We start from the raw sequence: 20045 nt of genomic DNA, 5'->3' as shown, positions 1-20045 counted from the left end.
CTCCAGTCACATTTACTCAGGTTTATAAATCCTTCCTAGAATGAATACTACACTGTTGTTAAACGTATGTTGGAGTTGATGCTGAGTTGATGCACGGATTTAATTCTTCGTCACATCGTAACCTAAAAGTTACTAGTACCAATAAATTTGGCTGTACTGAGCTGCGAGCCTGACATTTAGCCAGACCAAGTTTTCTTTGTCCCTCCCTGCAGAGAAGCGTTGGGCTGTGCATGATGCACTACAGGTTTTCTTTTTGCCTAGCTGACCTCTTCATTGTTTACAGTGTCTATAAAGTAAAGTAATGGAACAGATTTGCTACCAAGAGCTGCAGATATGTTGCCATCTTTAGGAAGTGACTTTACTTCCTAACTTTGGTATTTCCTACTTCACCCATCTGCCCAGAGGTATTCAAACAACTGTTACTTTTCTTGGGATTTCTGCCATGTCTGTGAACTTGCTACAAATCTCAGCTTGTATCTACAGCCCTTCTCTGAGTCCGTTTGCATGCTGCTAGTAAAGCTGCCTCTAACTTGGCATCTGCTGTGCTTCTGAAAAGACCCTTTTTGACACAATATACGGGGTTCCATGGGGACGTTTGGTTCAAGACCGGATTTTTTCACTGGGCAACACCTCCCCATTTCTGATATTGATCTGACATTGATTCTATTAAGAGTTTTGTAGGTGATACTGTCCTCTGGGAATTTTTCCAGTGACTTCCAGAAAGAAGCTGACTTTATCAATCCTTTTGTGCCTCACCAAGCTGCCCTACTTCCCCACTATTTCAGCCTCCTCACAGACAACAAGAATCTTTGGGAATAAAACTGTAGACACCTTTGAACTGAGATAGGCCCACTGGAGCTTTAATTAATATTATTTTGAAGGAGAAAATATATAATATTCAAGCCTTTGCATAGTGAGCAAACGCCAAATTAATTCAGGCCGCCAGTTCTTGAAATTTTGTCCTCCTACCTGTAGCACCTTGATGGAGGTACTGGAAAATGCTTATAATTTAATTACAGATTGCCGTTGTGCTTACTGACTTGCAGAGGATGAGAGAAGGTTAGATTACAGATCTCTATTTAAAGTGCTTTCTGCATCTAGGTCTCTTCTCAGCTATCTTCAGAGGCACCAGTAGAAGCCCAAGCTATTAAACCTTCTCCTGCTGTTATTATAAAGCCTCCCGTGTTGTTCAGACAGCCCACCCCAGTGACAAGACCACCTGCCCCACTGGCAAGGCCTGCTACACCTATGACAAGGCCACATGCTCCAGTTCCTACTCCAACTACAGCCCCAAGTCATGGTCAGTCTTTAAAACCATCACCTTCTGCTGTGGAACAGGAACGCTGGGATGAGGATTCTTTCCACGGACTCTGGGACACAAACGAGGATAAAGGAGCAAATATGGAGTACGAATTATGTAAACAGGAGTCAATGATGCCTCCACCAGTATCCTCGCCAGTGAAAGTACCTGCTGCTCACACCTCTGTTCCGTCAGCTGTTCCAGTGTCACTTCCTCCAGTTATTCCACCCGTTCCTAAAGCACCTATAATTCAGCAAACTGTGGATTATGGCCATGGGCGAGGTGGGTATTACAGTGAATGTATTTGTCCGTTCTGTAACGGAGAGATAGTTAGCTCCATTAACTGCTTCCTAAAGGAGTGTGGCACACAACATATGCCACATATATTTTGCAGCTGATGTTTAGGCTGTGTACATCGTGACCTAATACTAAACAGTGCAATTTTAAGGAGTCAGTAATCAGTCTTGAGCTTAATGTTTTCTCTAATGCTGAAAAGCTGTGTCACGTGAATTGAATGGTAGATATCCACTCCTGCTTCTACTAAACACCAGCTCATATGGGCACATCAACGTTATATGTAGATTGATAGTGAGACTTTCCCCTAATCCCTTTATAACAGAGTGTGGGAACTGTAACTGTGTTAGAAAGTACTTTGGTTTGTTACAGTTCTGAGAAGTGACTTAAAGCAGAATGTGGGTAATGTTTGCATTATTTGTATGCTGCTTAATGGGTATGAGGTACCCGTCTAACAATGCCTAGAGCCCCCTAGAACCAATGTCCTGGTTCTGAGGAGCTGGTATACTAAACAGGCATTTAACACCAAAGCAGTGAGAGCCTCTGATTTTTAGTAGTGAGTTTATCAAAGCTAAAATTCAACACTATCCTTTTAATTGAATCAACTTCTCTCAGGTTTTCTTTTTTGCAAAAGTGAAATTGGGTTGTAAAGTTGTACATAAATTGTGCGTTGCCATTAAAGAGAGTTTTTCTCTATAACTGAAGCCACATCAATTCCTTTAAGTAGATGTTTCTCTAAAAGCAGTTAGAAAAACTGTGACTGTTGGGAGTCTCTTAAGAGAGCATTGCAGGTAATATTCTCAACATTATCATAGTTTGAGTTACTGAAACTTTCATAGCATCAGTGTATATAACCTAACTGTGCAAGCTACCCGAACTCATCCAAAGAGATAAAGTCCCATTGTTAGGTAAACTGTATGCATACTTATGCACACAGAAACATACATAAGGCTTTAAAAACCCTGGTGTTCTGTATTTATGTATATTTTGGTAAGTTATTTCAGTCACTTCTAATGCCATTGACTGAGTGCTTTTCACGACATTGGGAAGGAAATGGAAGAGGGGTATTTTAAGACGTTACTTAGCTTTCTGATTATTTTTAACCAGATATAACCACCAGTAAAGTGGAACAGATTCCATATGGGGAGAGGGTAACTCTGCGTCCAGAACCTTTGCCGGAGAGACAAACATTTCAAAAAGGTAGGGAGCCCTTGGTTAGCTCACAGGCCATTAGTTAGCCTATAAGAAAGGTTGTAAGGCACTACAAGTGTGTTTTAAACTAAGTAACTCCTAATTTAAATAAGAACCACTTTATTGCCTTCCAAGGCCCATAAAAATAACAGTTTATATCGTCAAGAGGAGTAATACGGTCATTGATCAAGCCATGTTCAAGACTCAATTCAGTAGCTTTAAGTAGGATTGCATGTTATGGTTGTCTCTTACAGTTTGGGAAAGAGATTCAGTGGCTGAGTTTGTTTTAGCCCTCGCATCATGAATTTCTATGTATTTTTCCTGTACTTTTGTTGTTTATCCTTCAAAAATAGTAAATTCAGGATATGTTTTTATAGTTTGGGTTTCCGTGGGTTTCTCCTTTCAGATCACCCTGGTCGTTACAACAGAGAAAGAGATCGTGAACCCTATTTTGAGCGTCAAGGTAATTCAAATACAGACCACCGGGATTTCAAGAGAGAGCGGGAATTGCACAGAGACCGTGGTTCTGTGGACTATGATCGAGAGAGATTTGAAAAAGAACGTCATCCCCGAGATGATAGGTGTGTAGTTTTGGAACATTTTTGAAATCAATCTGGTTCAAGCTATTTTGTGTGTCAGGCTGTCTGTTTTAACTGAGGTACCTATTAATTTCTTATTGGAATCCATAGTAAAAAATTCTACGAATACACAGAATACTATTTTGGCAGGGTTATTCCTACTGCACCTTCAAGGACTCAGTCTTACCGTGACAAGAAAGAACATCCCTCCTCCAGGCGGGGTGGTTTTGAAAGACCACCATATGAACGAAAGACAGATCGTCCAGCGTATGATCATGGGCCTTCCATGTTTGGAGGTATGGTTTCTCAGTCCTGAATACCTACTAAAATATTCTTAACAAAGAAATAATTTTTCATAATATAGAACTCAGGAAAATTTATTTGGATAATGTTATAGCTTAGTTTCTCAGTAGTGATGAGATCGGGAAAAGACAATTACATACTCTGCTAAAAATATCTTTTATTGTGTAGTAGTTTCAAGATTAGAACTTTGAATTGTTTTGGGGAGACATCCATGAATTTATCCTGAAGTAAAGAGTGTCTGTTAAAATTCCTAATTTCACTGAACTAAGAAAATTCTTCTGTTCAATCACTGGAATTTGAAGGTGATCGTAGAAATTACCCTGAGGAAAGGATTCCTATTTCTGCTCCATCTATGCCTCGTCAGCCACCACCTGCTCCACGAGTGGAAAGAAAGCCAGAATCTAAAAATGTAGATGATATTTTGAAGCCACCAGGGCGGGATAGCAGGCCAGAGAGGGTGAGTATGCATTGCAACAGTAACAATCAGTTTCTCTGAAGTCTGAATGCATTGGGAAGCACTGTAAATTCTGTTGGTTCTATTGCTAATACTCAGAATGTTGTAGCCTAGCCCTAAGAAGTCCACAGGAGATGTAAACCTCCTAGGAAAGCTAATATGAAATTCCTCTTAGTTGGTAATATTCATGTATTTTAGATTCTTCTGAGATCTTTACTTGGGTTTTTGATGTATCAGAGGAAAGACTTGGCTTTATCCTGTCAGAGAGTTGGCAGTACACCATATAGAAGAAAGAATAAGATCCAGGCAATAAAACGTTTAGACAAGACTAATTCAATTATTGTAAACAGTTTCATAACATCTTGTGCAGTGTGAGCTGCTGAGACGATTAACATCACATAATCTTATTACTCCCATGGAACTACCACCATGCATTACAACCTGGTTTGTAAAATGTGGGAGTGAGGCATGGTACTGGCTTTTCTTGTTGTTGGCAAAATTGTGAGCCCAAGGCACGTAATTTTCTAGAATTTCTTTGTATAAGAGATTTGTTTGATTTAGTACAGTCTTCTATCTTATTTTACATTATCTTTGTTTCAGATTGTAATCATAATGAGAGGTTTGCCTGGCAGTGGGAAGACACATGTAGCAAAACTCATCAGGGTACGTAAAGGACTGCTCACTGTGTAGTGCTGCTTGTCTCTTTTGTGTACTTTCTACTGTTTTATTTCTGTTTGTACAGTATACCAAGATAAAAATTAAGTCAGACATACTGGAAAAAGCAGGAAGACCTGGAAGAGACGAGATCAAGACCTGGAATTTCAGTCTGTTGTTATTTAATGTTTTGTGTCCTCATGTGGCATGTGAATCCTGTCCACGCTTAGTAACCATAAGGAATACTGCTTTCTTCTTGCTTTGAATATAGAGAAGGGAATTGACATTTGCCAAAACCATATTGAAGGTCTTCTGTAACAGAATGGATTTTTTTACAGGTACCCAAGAGTATTTCTGTTTTGCTTTCTTCCCAGGATAAGGAAGTAGAGTGTGGAGGACCTGCACCAAGAGTGCTCAGCCTGGATGACTATTTCATCACTGAAGTAGAAAAGGAAGAGAGAGACCCAGATACGGGGAAAAAAGTAAAAAAGAAGGTACTCCTAATTCAGTTTTTTATTTTGACAAAGAAGCAAGATACTGTGGAATTTCAGTCTGTTGCTTTGCAGAGGTGTGGGGACTGTTTTTCAAAAACAAATCAATCTAACGTAGGGGTGGAATGGGCAAATATTTGAAAGTCAATTTTGGAAGATGGTTTTCTCATGCCAATGTACTTTGTGGTCAGGACATTCAGCAGTTGAATGTTAACAGCTTAATAGGTGTCCTCTTTCTTAAATGCTGTTGTCGTTGACTCAGGTGATGGAATATGAATATGAAGCTGATATGGAAGAGACCTATCGCACCAGCATGTTTAAAACTTTCAAAAAGACATTGGATGATGGATTCTTTCCCTTCATTATCCTTGATGCTATCAATGATAGAGTGCGACATTTTGAGCAGTTTTGGAGTGCAGCAAAAACCAAGGGTTTTGAGGTAAATACCTAAAAGGCATTTGAATTTCCTAGCACCTGTATACCAGCATTTCTGAACTTCTGAATGCAAAGTCCTTCCCAACTGAAGGAAGAGTGTTATGGTCTAGAGCTGCAAGTTTACCTTTCTTAGAATGTACAGCTGTGGAGTTATGACCAGATAGAAAAACTCTAAAAACTGATTTAAAACATTTAATATTGTCTTCTTCTTTCTAGGTGTACTTAGCTGAAATGAGTGCAGATAACCAGACGTGTTCCAAGAGGAATATTCATGGACGCAAGCTAAAGGAAATCAGCAGGGTAACTGTATACATATGGAGTCATAGGATTAATTGCAAGTTTCCTTTTGTTTTCACTCCTGCTGTTGTTGGAAAACTTGGCTTGTTTTAGTCTACATAACGCCTACAATTTTCTTCTAAGAAGAGCTGGTAGTTATTTCACAGGATTGACTGAAATGACTTAAGTGCAGATAGATCTTTTCTTGTGATAAGAAGCCCAATTTTCTGTTCAATCTCTTATGTTTTTGGAGGTGCTTCATTTTTATGTTTTGGGTTTTTTTGGTGCATTTTTTTTAGATGTCTGATCACTGGGAGGCAGCGCCACGTCACATGATGCGCCTGGACATTCGTTCCCTATTGCAAGATGCTGCTATCGAAGAGGTAAGAGTATCTCTGCATGTTAAAATGATGAATTATGGAGATGTAGCTATAATGAAAAAATAAAGGAAGGTATGATGAGGTATGATGACAAACAGGACTGCCATATAATTGGCACTATAGAAAGATGTAATTGCTGTCAGTTAAGTATATTCCATTATTCTTATCAACGACCTAAGTACAAAGGCACAAGATATATTTTAAGGCATTTTTGGAGCCCCGACTTGCGCATCTTTGAGGAAGAGTTGAAACCACTTTAGCAACTGCTTAGTAGCAATTAAAGACTATTTTTGCTCCCTCATGCAAACCTTGGCACCTTTTCAGCTTAGTGGTTCACAATTTGAGAAATAGCTGATACTCCTCTGGATCCCTGCTTTGTGAAATCCAGACCTGTGCAGTAAAGTAGTAAATAAAACACATATAGCGGAAGATTACACTTAATGTAGAGGAATGCTACCTTTTATTCCATTTATGGTTTGCCATGACATATATCTTGGATATGTTATCTTTCTATTTGTTGCGGTCTTTGACAGACATTTCAGGAGCTCTGGAAATAAACTACTATGTTAATGGTTGTATTGAATGTACCAGAGCTGCATGTTACTGTCAGAACAGCTCGTGCCGTGGCCATAGAAACTGTTGACCTGCTGAAGTAGAAAGGTGTTTACTCTTTGCAGCTTGTCATGATCTCAGCAGGTTATTTTCTACTCTACAGATATTTTTTTATTGTAAAATAGTAATTTCCAAGAGGAGAGCAAAAGTTTCAGCTCTCAAGTAGACCCAGAGAAGGACATATTAGGGGTTTACTCTGATATGTTCATCAAGGTTTTACTAATGGTTTGCATAACTGTATGTGTGAGTATCAGGCATTTCAGAGTACACACATGAATTACCATTAAAGATATGGACTCCAGAAAGTATTCCATTAGATTGGCAGGGTTAGATGTGTTTTAAAGATTCCATTTTTGTTCATTACACTGTGGTAAGTAAATACTTAAGCTAGAGGCTTGACTAAGATGCATTCTATACAGAGAGTGCCATTCAAGTGATGCATAAGTGATAAGTTTAAGATCTTCTTATGAAATTTCAGGTTTTGAAACGTGATTGTGTATGATGCAAGGGACGTATTTTACTGTTACAAATACTGGTAGCACAAAGAATCCATGTGAAGGAGGATCACAAAGTATTGCTACTTTCCCAACAGTTTCTCACTACAGCAAGAAGGGAACCTGCTTTGAAGGAAGCAGAAGTAGAGCCAGTATTCATATAAACCACAGCATAGTGCTTGCAAAAATTAATCCCATCTTTCCTCTTCTATTTGAGCTTGGAATCTTCTGCTTAACCTACTAAAACGATGAGATTTTGAAGTCAAGCAGTGCCTTGCAAGTCTGTGCTTTTGCTTTGTAACAGGTGGAGATGGAGGATTTTGATGCAAATATTGAAGACCAGAAAGAAGAAGCCAAGAAGGATGCAGCAGAGGAAGAAGAGAGTGAACTGGTAGGAGACACATCAGCCATCTCTAACAAAATGCTTTTTAATATGTCTGAGGGAGAGTCTCGATCTTATAAATGCCAACCCATTGCCATTCTTAGCAGTGCGATTTTAATACACACATCTATAGTCATTTGTTCCTTAAACATTTCTAAGAGAACTTTAATGTCAAATCATGTTATTCCTATCTGATTTTTTTTAAATAATCTGAGAGTGTATGCCACAAATGGCATTATCAGAGTATCATGGCAACATGCCTCTTGCAAATATTTATTTATAAATTACGGTACATGATAGCTCTCTCTTCCAGCTTGTCTAAGTATCATACCAGGTGGAGGGTTGGGAAGAATGGGCACAGATTCATTTAGCTTATTTTCTTTCACACGTCTAAAGAACTCGTCTCAACTGTCATAGTGTATGACAACAGTTACGAAGAATATTTTCACTGCTGAGGCTTTCTGACTTTGTCAGTAGGTATTTCCAAGCGAAGGGATTAGATCTCTTGGATGAATGAAGGTTAGAGATTAGTTCTGTAGGCTGGCTTTTTTGGGTAAGTTCTTAAAAGGCTGCGGAAGGCCTCTGAATGTAACTTCTTGGTATGTGTTGGAGCTACAACTGGTCAGTGCTTGAAGAGTTGAATGTGTCAAACCCTGGTTCCCACAACCAAGCAGTTAAATTCCAATAAACAGGAAGTAACCAAAAATGTCTGGGATGAGCAAAGTCCATTCTCTTGATGGAAAATTGCAAATTACTCTTCCTCATGAGTGGTAGTATAGAAAACGGATGAAATACACAATAACAAAAATAAAATTTAGGAAGAGTGGATTTTAATAAACATCTGGTTTGGGGCTTTGCATGTGTTTTTTTTTTCTTTTTTGTTTGGTCTTCTTTTTAGCAATATGATTCATTCTCTGCTAAATTATTCTCTGGCACAGAGTATGATACTGCATAAAGTGGGATTAGAACTCTTTAAAAATGCATCCATGTTTACAAGAATATGGCTGCTAGCTTCTCATTTCTTGAAAATGAGTTATATCTAGAATAGAAAGTTGTCTTAGCATTTGAGAGAAATCTGCGCATAACTCTGTGTGTGTGTGTTTATGGGCTCTGGGGAGTGTCCTGTTGCACAGCACATCATAAAAATAAGCTTTTTCTTTATAAGACAAGGAGAAAGCATGGTGGTGGAAACTGTGCAAATTATTATCTAAAAGTAAACTACATAAAAGAATGTTTTCTATTCCAAGTCACAAGAGGTGAAAAACAGCAAAGAATAATCTGCCGAATGTAATCTTTGCCATTCAGTCACATGGCTGATTTCAGAGAGGTGTGTCAGACAGAAAAATATTTGGTATCTGTCGCCTTCTTGAGAACAGTTGGTAAACTGTTTCATTTTGTTCTCCTGTACTTCTCTTAATCCTGGGGAAAGAGAGAAGTCTCAAGCTCCATCTGGCAAATGTCCTTGAAATATCCAACTGTCTTGTACCAAAGGATGAATTCTGAATCTTTTCTTATCCTATCTGAAGACTGGGATATTATGCAGATTCAGCACACATTAGGGCATTTCACACCATCAAAGTCACTCTTCTGTTGCTATTGCCAACTCTCACAGGGTTGTTTGAAGCGTTCAGACAATTCTTGTTTTTCTGTGCTTGATGGTATGAATTATTGACACATTTAACTTAGTGTTCTCACCAACGTATCACACACTGCTTTGTTCAATACATGCTCCTAGCTGTGGTATAACTTTTCTGAGCATATTTTTATGTGCAATATGTTTGAAAAGTACAAATATACATATATACCTGAAATTCATTTATTTGTCACAATGAAATATTGCAGCACAAACTGTTTTAGTTTGTATTAACTACAGACTTGATTAAAAACATTAAAATAGAGAAATCTGATAATCTCAAATCACTGATACATGCTTGATAGAAAAATAAAGGGTCTGTAAAAGATTTTGGAAGAGAATGCTGAACGTAAACAAAAGCAGTGTAGCTCTCTGTCATGGTACACTGATTTAGTAACTCAGCATTAATGAATACCCAGGTGTTCGCAGTGGAGGCAACCTATAAATAGAGCAGGAAAGGAATTAGTATATTAAAACTGGTCTGTGAGTTGTTTGTTTTCTTGTTGAAATCTGTTAGAGTAGTTCTTTTCCCTCCATATTAAAAATCATTAAAACAATTAAACTCTCACAAGGGTTCCATTTCACGACAGTGAGCTTTTTATGTGATTGCAGAGAGAATTTCAGCTGCTTAGATTAGGAATAAAACTACTTATAAGAGTTATCAATAATTGCTTAGCAAGGATTTATTTGTGTAAGAGTATAAAATGAAAAGACTACAAGAAAATACCTTAAATAAATACCTTTTTGCCAAATTTAGTATTATTTTCATTTGCAAGGAATGAACTGGCTTAAGATTATTATATGTAAAATGTATGATGACGTGTAGCGAAAAGTGTTTGGAAATAATCTTTGAACCATGATGAGGGTTATTTTTAAATGAAAAAATTATTAAATCGCAGTTTCAGCAGATACTACCTCATTTAAACTAGAAAAAAAATGTGGACTGACTACTCATACAAGAGTATAGTATGTTCATCTGAAAGGATTATTAAATGAAGCTTGTGTGTAGTAAATCTGGAAATATATTAAAAACGTTTGACTAAGGTATATTTTGCATTTGACTAAGGTAACTTGCATTTGTAAAGTCTTGACTACTCTTAATGCCTGATAAATTGTGTCGCTATAACTTTGCCTCTTGGGATATTATAACCTAGTAACTGCACACAGCACCACTGCTATCTGTTAGACTCGTTCTGGAGTTCTGTGTTGGCAGAGCAGCATTCTTGTAATGATGTGCAAGGGCTGCTAAAGTCACTTTCTGAAAGGGAAGTAAGTGGATGCAGAAGTTGTGAAATACTGAGTAACTTGTTTCCTCCATCTGATAACAAGAATTGTGCCTTACAAAAAGAAATACCTTAAGCTCCCATTGTAATGCTGTTTCCAGTTCAAAAGTGATATGCATGTGTTGCTCTCTCTAATCCTCCGAGCTTCTCTCTGTGTATGATTTAGGGTTACATTCCGAAAAGCAAATGGGAGATGGACACTTCTGAGGCAAAGCTAGGTGGGTATTTATTTTTTCCTGTTTCTTATAGTTGGTATCTGATGATATTTGCAAAACTTTAATTTCCATTTTCACTGTGCCTCCCTACCAAAGACAAATAAATGTACTGGTCTCATACACATCTGAAACTGCAAAAGCTTCAATACAGAAAAGGAATTTCTCTCTGCCACCAGAGGCATGGGAATTATGACTTTCTAACCATTGCTGTTTTATATACTCATTAATTGTTCTTCCATCTGTTCAAGGAAGGTATTGTGTTGTAAATTTTTTTAAAACGGTATTTTTATTATTTATTCATCTCTTCTGTATTATAAAAAGTGACGAGTCAACTTACATTGCACTGCATTCTTGTTCATACTGCATATGTGTTTCTCAAGCATAAATGTTGTCAGTAACTACTCACTTTCTTGGAGACTTGCATAGTAGGTAAAATTGCATTGATGATGCATCTTACTTGCAAAAACTGGCATGTATGAGGACAAAGAAGTACCATATGTTGAAATTGGTTCTGAATGAATCGGCATCATATTTTCAATAAGTTATGTGTTAATAAGTTAAAGTTTGTTAAGCATTTCGAATTCCAGGAGGGTACTAGGATTTTTCTTAGTAGGATACAGAATGGACTATCCAGGACTTATAAGGGCATGATGTTTGCTGCACTTCTGTTCCGATCAGTGTTGCTGGCTGCGTTGTGTATAAGTGCTAATATTACAATTCTATCAAAGTCAAAAGCGACCTTCAGGTTGAAATGCAGGCACCATGGATATGATGCAATATGTACATGTGGAAAGACATCTTTAGTCATTATGTTTTTGTGGGATTTTTCGTTTTATTTTTTTCCCTAGTGAACAGTAATGGTTCTAAGCCAAGATTTTATGAATGGAAAGTGCGTAAAACTACTATTTTCTATCACATCTTTGAGAAGTAATAAATACCTGAATGGGATACAGTATGTCTTAGCATTTTTTCAGATCTTCTGCATGTGGTACAGCCCTGTGTATGATTACTTTCCAATAACCAAAATAACATTTGTACAACAGAAACAGCATCAGAAATTCTGGCTTACATAAAGCAAATTTTCATCTCTTGCTGCTAACTGCTTAGCTGCACCATGTCTTCTGCTGCTGTGCTCTCTTTTAAGTCATTTAAGTATTTGTGGAATATATTGGCCTTGTGGCACCTGCAGTAAAACTGGAGGAGATTCATATTCAATGCTTGCAGCATGTCGAACAGCTTAGCAGTTCAAGACAAAGATTTTTCTGCATTCTTGGTATACAAGTTAATTGCTTTTCATATCTTAAGATTATTTCTTAAATTTGTAATGATTTTTTTCCAACTCTGCCTTGTTGAAGAACGCAAGGCTCTGATGGCGTTGTGTGTTATTCCAAATAATATATACTCTTCTTGAAATACTAAGTAGGAACAGATGTGTTGTGCTGCATAGAGAGAACTTTCAAGTCATCCCATGCCTTTTATAAATATGGCAGGAGTCCAGAGTGTGTTCTAAAAGTTTTTATGGGTAGTTTCTAGTAATGTGGGGACTGTGGCTACAGCAGAAATCTACAGATAGCTGTCAAAATCTACCTCATTCATGATCGAATACTGCTAACAACAGAATTTTGCTGACTTTCTTTCCATGTGGAAAATCCATAATAGAAAACGCAAGAGGATTTTTTATGGTCTCCAGTTAACATAAACGTCAAACTGGGAGAGAGCAGCAGAGTCAATTTTACTCTAACATAAATTACTTGCAAGACTTGGAATTATATCAATCAGTTAACAAACTGGATCTTAGCATACCGTAAGTCACAGGTGCTGAGAAGGTCTTTCTATTAAATCTGTATTCATAATTTTGCTTTCCTAACTACTGAATTCCTCTAGATTCATATTTATAAATATAGAGAACTACAGATTAAAAGTAAATTCTGACAAAACATATGTTATAAAAAGCCTGGCATTCCTATGTAACAAATGCTGTTTTGTTTGTTTATTTTTGAAAAACTACTTTGTGAGGGCAGGCAGCTTTTAGCTCAGGGTATGCTTTATAAGCACTTGCAGTCTGAGTAATAATTATATTTAATTCACAGTAAGATCTTGTTTGGTTATTCACAGGCCCATTTCAGTAGATGACATATCAGAATTATTTCCTGAAAGGCATGTAAACTGTGGTATGCATTTGTCATTCCCAAGTTGGGTTGTTTCCTGGGAGCTGGCCTGCCCATTAGGTTTATTGCATGAGTCCCAGCGGGCATGCATTTGCAGAGGTTGTCTAAGTGCAGAATCTGAAAACAATTCTGTAAGTCCTCTTTTGTTTTTGGTTTTCTTTTGGTTTTCGTTCTGAATAGATATTGTTACAGGAGGACACGAGACCTTACTAATTGCAGAAGGCCTTAGAAAAGGTCTGAAAAACATGAGCTCTTCTAGCTGCAGTGCTGACTTGTGCCAGTCCCCATGCTGTTTGCCCCAGAGCACTTGCTTTAGTTCAAATTTACTTTGGCAGGGTTGATGCATTCCTCTGACTGTGTATGCTGGTACAGCGTTTCCTTATGTGTTGTGACTGCACAGCCACATTTTTATTCTAAAATCTGGTCACTACTGTTTCAGTCTGTCGCAGTGCATCGTACACTCAAGCTCTTAAACTCACAGAAATGGACTAATGTTCTTAAAATTTGACTGTGTTAAGTATTTAGTATGGTACTGTGTTTCAAAGTGTGGCTTAGCGGTGAGTTGGACAAACTTCTACTAAAGGAGAAACGCCATAGCTGAAGTTCTGATATCACTGTAAAATTTGCTCTGGAATGGAAATAACATTTAACTTAAATCTTTGTAGCTTTTGTACAAGAAAGGCAAACAAACAAACAAAAAAAAGTAGTCGATTGATTTAGTTTGAGCAAAGTAAGTAATTTACTTTCAGAAGCTATTATTAAAATTCTAAAGGTGAGTTTTTCATTCTACAGATTTTCAAAAATGCTGCTGTTTCATTGTTTTTAAAATTGAAATGGTGATTTCTTTGATAGTTTAACACTCAGTAATCATCATCTGCCATAAATATTCACAAGCACCGTTGTTACAAAATGACACCTTGTCTTGTTTTCAGGAAAAAATACATATGTATATATTTTGTGGTAGGCTTTTGACATTTCCTTAGAGTGTGTCTGCTGCATGTGAACTATGAGAGTATGGGTGGAAGCAGATCTCTCTGGAAAGGAAGGCAATCCAACTTCAAAAATGGAAGGAGAAAACATTTTAAAATAAATTCTGTATAGCACTAACAAAAAGGGACGGAGGGGAACTGATATGGGCTGAATGCCTCCTGAACTCCCCTGGTTGAGTTACACTTTTCTTGGGACTGTGTTCAGTTGGTCTGTGTGCAGCAGGGAGTGGGACACTGGAAATAAGATCTGCTTGCATCACAGCAGGTTACCTTCCAACAGGAATACGCCTGTGTTATGCATAACTGTCAGCAGAGCTCCTGAACTTCCAGTTCTTTATGTTCCTAAATGCTCCTCAATCTGTTTGTTGCTATCCCTTCAAATACCTCTTCTTTTTCTCGTAACCCTTACTCCGTGAATGTTTTACACTGATCGATCTGAAAGTAATACTGAGGAATAGTGTGAGTATGGTGTGTGCTGGAGTAACAGAGGAATATTTTGTAAATTAATTTTGTCTTCTAGAGGGAGTACCAGCTTTCTGTGGAGATTGAGCTTCAAACTTGGCAGATTTAACTTAGAGCAAAGAAGAACTTTAAATGAATCATGTCACAAGATATCATGAAACAGATACAAATATTCTGCACACAGTTTTCTGAAGTGTTGTTTTTTGATTTGCTTGGTTTGGGTTTTGTTTGGTTTTTTTTTGCTTTTCTGTTTTGTTTTCAGAGAGGGATTAAAATATTTTCTTGGAAGAAGTTCTGTATCTGTTCTAGAGAAATGGGACAGAAGTGGATTCTTAAAAACTTTAGAGTTGTGTGAGAGAGAAATCACTTCACCAGGTTATGGCACTGAACTTTAGTATCATGTCTACATCACCATTGCCTCACATCCTCTCTGTTGTTGCTCTTCTCTCTCCAATGTTAAGTAAAAAAAAAAAAAAAAAAAATCTCTGAACTGATCTTCTTTAAATACATACTCTTGAACATCCTCTTCTGCTCTCCAGAGAATATGTTGCTTTGTACTTGGTTTATTTCAGAGACCTTTGGTGGGTAAATTTAATTACAGTGGTGACTTTTGAAGCACAGTTACTGACATCACTGGAAATGGCTCTCAGAATGTAACTACCAAGCTTAGTGTTCCTTCTGCATATGCCTAGTTTTTGGCTTATGAAATGATAGCGTACAGCAACATAATTAGTACTAGGATTTACTTCAACTTGTGAACACTGCTTTCATTTTCATGTCTTATTGTTCATAATCTTAAAATGAGAAATTCCTTCATCTCCTTTCCAAAAGCAATTGACCACATAATTTCAAGAAGGTGTTATTTTTTCACTGAAAATAAGTGTCTAAAGAGGAACAAAATTTTAGAACCTAGGAGTGGAACTGTTTCTCTTCATGCATTTATTTGTTCAATAAGAAAAAGAAGAAAATGATGGCTGTTGGACAAGCATACTTCTCAAATATTTGTGACTGACTTCTTGCACCATGAAACAAAAAAAAATTTGAGATTTTTTTCCAGTCCTGGAGGAATTTTTGGGGTGTTTCTTCCTTGCAGGGTGAAGAAAAATGGGAAGTCAGGGTTTCAGGGGACGGTTTTGTTCAGCAGAAACAGAACCTCAAAAACTTGTTTTCGATGCGTAAAATTATATGATCGTCACTTATTCCATGATATTGCATGTATGTAATGATTGACACAGTATTAAACCCCAAATCTGGGAGAGATGCTACAGCTTTGGTCTTGTGTTCTAATACAGAACAGGTGGATCTGTAGTTCCTTAAAGAGCTATGGTGGCTGTATCGTACTTGTAAGTACAGACTCTATATGGTATGAGCATCCAGAAAAGCAAGCTGTTTCCCCTCGTACAAATAACAAGACTGAGTGTTCTTGCCACACAGTTAATGTGAAAGATCAATAAAACTTGAAAATGGTGCTGAGTCTTCTAGTTTATTTCAACTCTCATCATACTGCCTATCAAGATAAGCTGGATGTGCAAGTTCTGCTGATCATTCTTTTGAAAATATTTCCTCTCACATCTTGTTTGTGTGAATAATAGGAAAAAAAATCTCCTTTAACTCTGAGGCTCTGTGTTTGTTCTCAGACAAGCTGGATGGTTTGCGGACTGGCACTAAAAGGAAACGTGACTGGGAAGCCATTGCCAGCAGAATGGAAGATTATCTACAGCTTCCAGATGACTATGATACTCGTGCTTCTGAACCTGGAAAGAAAAGGGTAATAAACTTTCAAATGACTTTCTGTAGATGACCACTGAAAGGTTTCTGTGATGAAGAGTTTGTATCAAGTCAGTCAGCGTATATGAATACGGGGATTTCACTGATTCGCTTTTCATTTTCCATTAGATTCTGTAGGAGAATAGAGTCTTCCAGAGGTAAACAGATCATGTATAATGAAGTGAGGAGTTGTAGATAATGAAAGTTAACTATGCATGGCATGGCTTTTGAGATTGAGAATGGAGTCATGTCCCAGTTCGTGCTGAGGAAGAAGATGCACTTCGTTTCAGAGGAACATGTGGAGTCTTTTTTTAGGCTTTACATTGTGTGATGAAATGGTGTGATATATGCTGTATGTTCTAAGACAAGATGATGGTGACTTTATTAAACTAATTTTTTGTTAGGTTTTATAATAAGTAGGCAGAGAAACAATTCACTGTTCTTAACTTTCAAAAAGATTCAGCTGAGGAAAACATCAACTATGTAGGTCCATTATCAGTAAAGCCTTGAAGTTATCTCCTGCATATACCTTGCATATAGCTTGGGAGAGGGTGTTTAAGAAGATGGCTTCAACCATTCTATATGTACTTCTGTTCTGAGCATAAACTGCTTTTCAAATACCACTGAAAAAAGAAAATCATAGAGGAAGATGAAAGAGGTAATAGGTAGGGTGCTTATTTTTTCCAAAACAGACAAGCTTTTGCTTTCAGAATTGCATGTTCAAATCTGACTGATACAACATGCTAAAATTTACCATTTGACATGGATAACACATTGGTATTCTTCTGTATTCTTAAATGGTAGGATTATCACAAATACCACTATGTGGTGGAAAAGAATATACAAGCTTACATTCAGAGAGTAGCCAACATTAATAACTACAGACTAATTTTTTTAGTTTGCTTTTCTATATGTCCCGTGAATCTTTATTTAAAAATGAAAGAACAACAAACAAAAAAAGGAACATCATTTGCATCTGTGCAAACAATACAGTATGTGAAGAAACATTTACTACCAGATAAAGATACTCAGACATGCTTTCTAACTCATTGCTTCTGCCATAAGCTTTGTACTCAAGCAGATACTCAACTGTCTGGATTTATATCTCTATCCACTGTGAATTTATGTTATTGTTTGTTAATCTGTTTATTATATTGTATATTAATCCGTTTAAAACAAAACATGAGGTTAAAAGTATGTGGAGCTTGTTATGTTAGCTTCAAGGAAAATGTAAGGAACCAGGGAGGGAGGGGAGAATGATGTGTGTATATGTATACAAATCTAGAAATACCTGTTACAGCTAGCTCTGCACTAAAGCTGATAAGAAACTGTGGGTCTTCTACAGACTACAGTTGATTTTGCAGCCAAGTTATTTTTCATACTTATTTTTTAGTGAATGAGTTGATCAGCAATGCAATTCATTCAACTTTGCCCCTAAAAGTAGTTTGAGTTGACAGTCCGTGTTTAGGTTTGTTGGTTTGCTTTGTAAAGTCAAGTAGAAAACACAGGTGGTACTGAACAGTGTGTGAGAGAAAGGGAGTTACTAAGACATTTTCAGGGGATGTGATGGTGGAAGAAATCAGGCATTGCATATCAATATGAATATCTGAGGAAGTTCAGATAGAATGTGGAATTAGGGGGGTGCTGGCAGAAAGGTGATATGGGTACGTCCAAAAGTAACAGATCAGTCTGAATGGGACCGATCAGCAGGATGTCAGGGCTCCTTCACTTACTGTTTTTCTTGTCCTGCAGTTGTGTGTTGCTGTTGAGTTCCTGGACGGTGGCCATTCATCATCACCTTCCTCCCTCCCCGCAGTTACACTCCCCTCCCCGTACCCCCACATCGTGTCTGGGTTTGTGGGCGAGGAAGTGACTGTGTGTGTTTGAACAGGATGAGTGCAAGTGATCTGCATGACAGTGAAGAGCCGTAGAGGAAAGGGAAGGAAGCATTGCTTTGCGTAGGAAAGTAACTGTAGTGATTCTTCATCTCTCAGCACTATGGCATTGAAATGGAAAATGTTAATCACACCTACCTTTTTTTCTACTTCATTGAACATTCAGGATATTCAATTAAAAATAATGTAACCGGTGCCATTTCTATCTTTACTCATCAGAGAACAAAATAAAATAATTACCTGCTGGAATTAAAATGAGTACAAATCAGAATTCTTATACTCTCATCTGCAGTGGGAAGCTTAGATGTGTCTCAGGAGTTCATAAGGGATTGTCCTACTGATAGTGTGTTCTCCATAGGTGCGGTGGGCAGATCTAGAAGAAAAAAAAGATGCAGACAGGAAAAGGGCCATTGGTTTTGTTGTTGGACAAACAGATTGGGAGAAGATAACAGATGAAAGTGGTCATCTTGCTGAGAGAGCCCTCAACCGTACCAAGTATATATGAAAAAGTGGTTAATGGGAATTTTGTGCCTTTAAGGTAAGTATACGGTGGTTTTGCATGTTTATGGCCTTGGTATTGTTTTATTTGTTTGGTTATTTTAGTTTGTTGGTTTTTTTTAGGGTTGGGTGTTGGGTTTTTGAGTGTTGCAGGTCTTGCCTCTGTTAGAGTTCTCCCAGACAAGATTATTTGATTTGGAATCCTCTATAGTAGCTGTCAGCTGTGCACTTTTCAGTGTGCGTTCCCCTGTACAGCATCTAAAAATTAAAGGAGAAAACTTGTCAGCTATCAGAGTTTCCAAGCCCTGCTAAAAGGAAAAGTGTTTTCATTATAAGAATAGCCTAGCTATATGCTTGGGCCGGTCAAGTTCAGATTTTGCTTACTTTTATCTTAACTCTGACCATTTTAGCTGCTGTTTTACATGATGTAACAAACTTTTCCTTTCTTTACAGGCCATTTGCTCTGAGGAGATGTGAACCAAGGTGTCATGAGCATCTTGCATGGGTCATGTCACTCCCACCTTCACAGTTTTTCTTTTGGTATTTTAGTTTCAGCAATTTTTTGAGATATTGGCAAATAACCAGTGCCCTCAAAAAAAAAATCCCGCTGCTCCTAAGTGAGAGAGACAGTTTACTTTTTAATATTTTTGAAGGGGGGGGGGGGGGGGGGGGGGGAAGGGGAGGGCCAGTAGTTTTAGCTGCTGTTTGTGGGATAAAGTGGAAGGATTAGACAGATGTTACCTCCACTGTACTGTCACAGAATGTTTATCACCTTTGCTTTGTGGCCGTTCTCGTTTTATACTGTATGTACCTTGTAGCTTATTGTACTAGGAAGCAGAACAATAAATTTCACTATAAACTCTGTGTTCTTGGTGGACCATATAGCATGGTTTTTGTTTCACATTTTAATTGTGGTCTGTGTGTTCACATATTGACAGTGCTCAGAGCCATCCTTACCTGGAAGAGGTGCTCATAACTCTGGAATGTGTCCTGTCTTCTAGGTTTATCACCTGCTCTTCCTCTCAGAGACAGCTCCATTAAGGCCCCAGGTTTTGCTGGCCTTTAGGAGCCATTATCATTCTCTTTCTTCTGGGAGAACAGAAATGATCATTTTCTGGATCCTAGTTTCTCAGTTTTGTCAAATTTCCATTACTACGTGAGTATAAATTTTTTTGTATGCCTCTGAAATACTCAGGGTAGTAATGCAAGAAAAATGGTTCTTTAATGCTGAACTTGAAAGCTATGGCATTCAACTGTAGCATTCTTTGGAGGGCAGCATAGAAAATTCATT

General features: G+C 37.7%; 1 protein-coding gene across 5 annotated transcripts in view; it reads left to right on the top strand.

Moving 5' to 3' along the window:
• Positions 1-19618, top strand: part of YLPM1 (YLP motif containing 1) — a 38195-nt gene extending 18577 nt beyond the window's left edge. The window contains exons 7-21 of one of the 5 annotated variants that reach the window (XM_068683208.1): positions 1102-1582; positions 2702-2794; positions 3192-3366; positions 3538-3659; positions 3969-4123; positions 4721-4783; positions 5149-5268; positions 5528-5704; positions 5917-6000; positions 6276-6359; positions 7767-7853; positions 10927-10978; positions 16232-16362; positions 18615-18794; positions 19208-19618. In XM_068683208.1, coding sequence (XP_068539309.1) covers positions 1102-1582; positions 2702-2794; positions 3192-3366; positions 3538-3659; positions 3969-4123; positions 4721-4783; positions 5149-5268; positions 5528-5704; positions 5917-6000; positions 6276-6359; positions 7767-7853; positions 10927-10978; positions 16232-16362; positions 18615-18761 — 1971 coding nt within the window. In that variant the 3' untranslated portion in view covers positions 18762-18794; positions 19208-19618. Of the gene's footprint in view, positions 1-1101; positions 1583-2701; positions 2795-3191; positions 3367-3513; positions 3660-3968; positions 4124-4720; positions 4784-5148; positions 5269-5527; positions 5705-5916; positions 6001-6275; positions 6360-7766; positions 7854-10926; positions 10979-16231; positions 16363-18614; positions 18795-19207 lie in introns of those variants that run through there. The other 4 variants (XM_068683211.1, XM_068683207.1, XM_068683209.1 and 1 more) reach the window with 4 other exon arrangements.
• Positions 19619-20045: the final 427 nt, after the last annotated feature.

Source organism: Anas acuta, chromosome 5 (assembly GCF_963932015.1).
Source record: "Anas acuta chromosome 5, bAnaAcu1.1, whole genome shotgun sequence".
NCBI classification, from domain to species: domain Eukaryota; kingdom Metazoa; phylum Chordata; class Aves; order Anseriformes; family Anatidae; genus Anas; species Anas acuta.
Note: the sequence above shows the minus strand (reverse complement) of the source record. Positions and strands in the feature narration are given on the sequence as shown.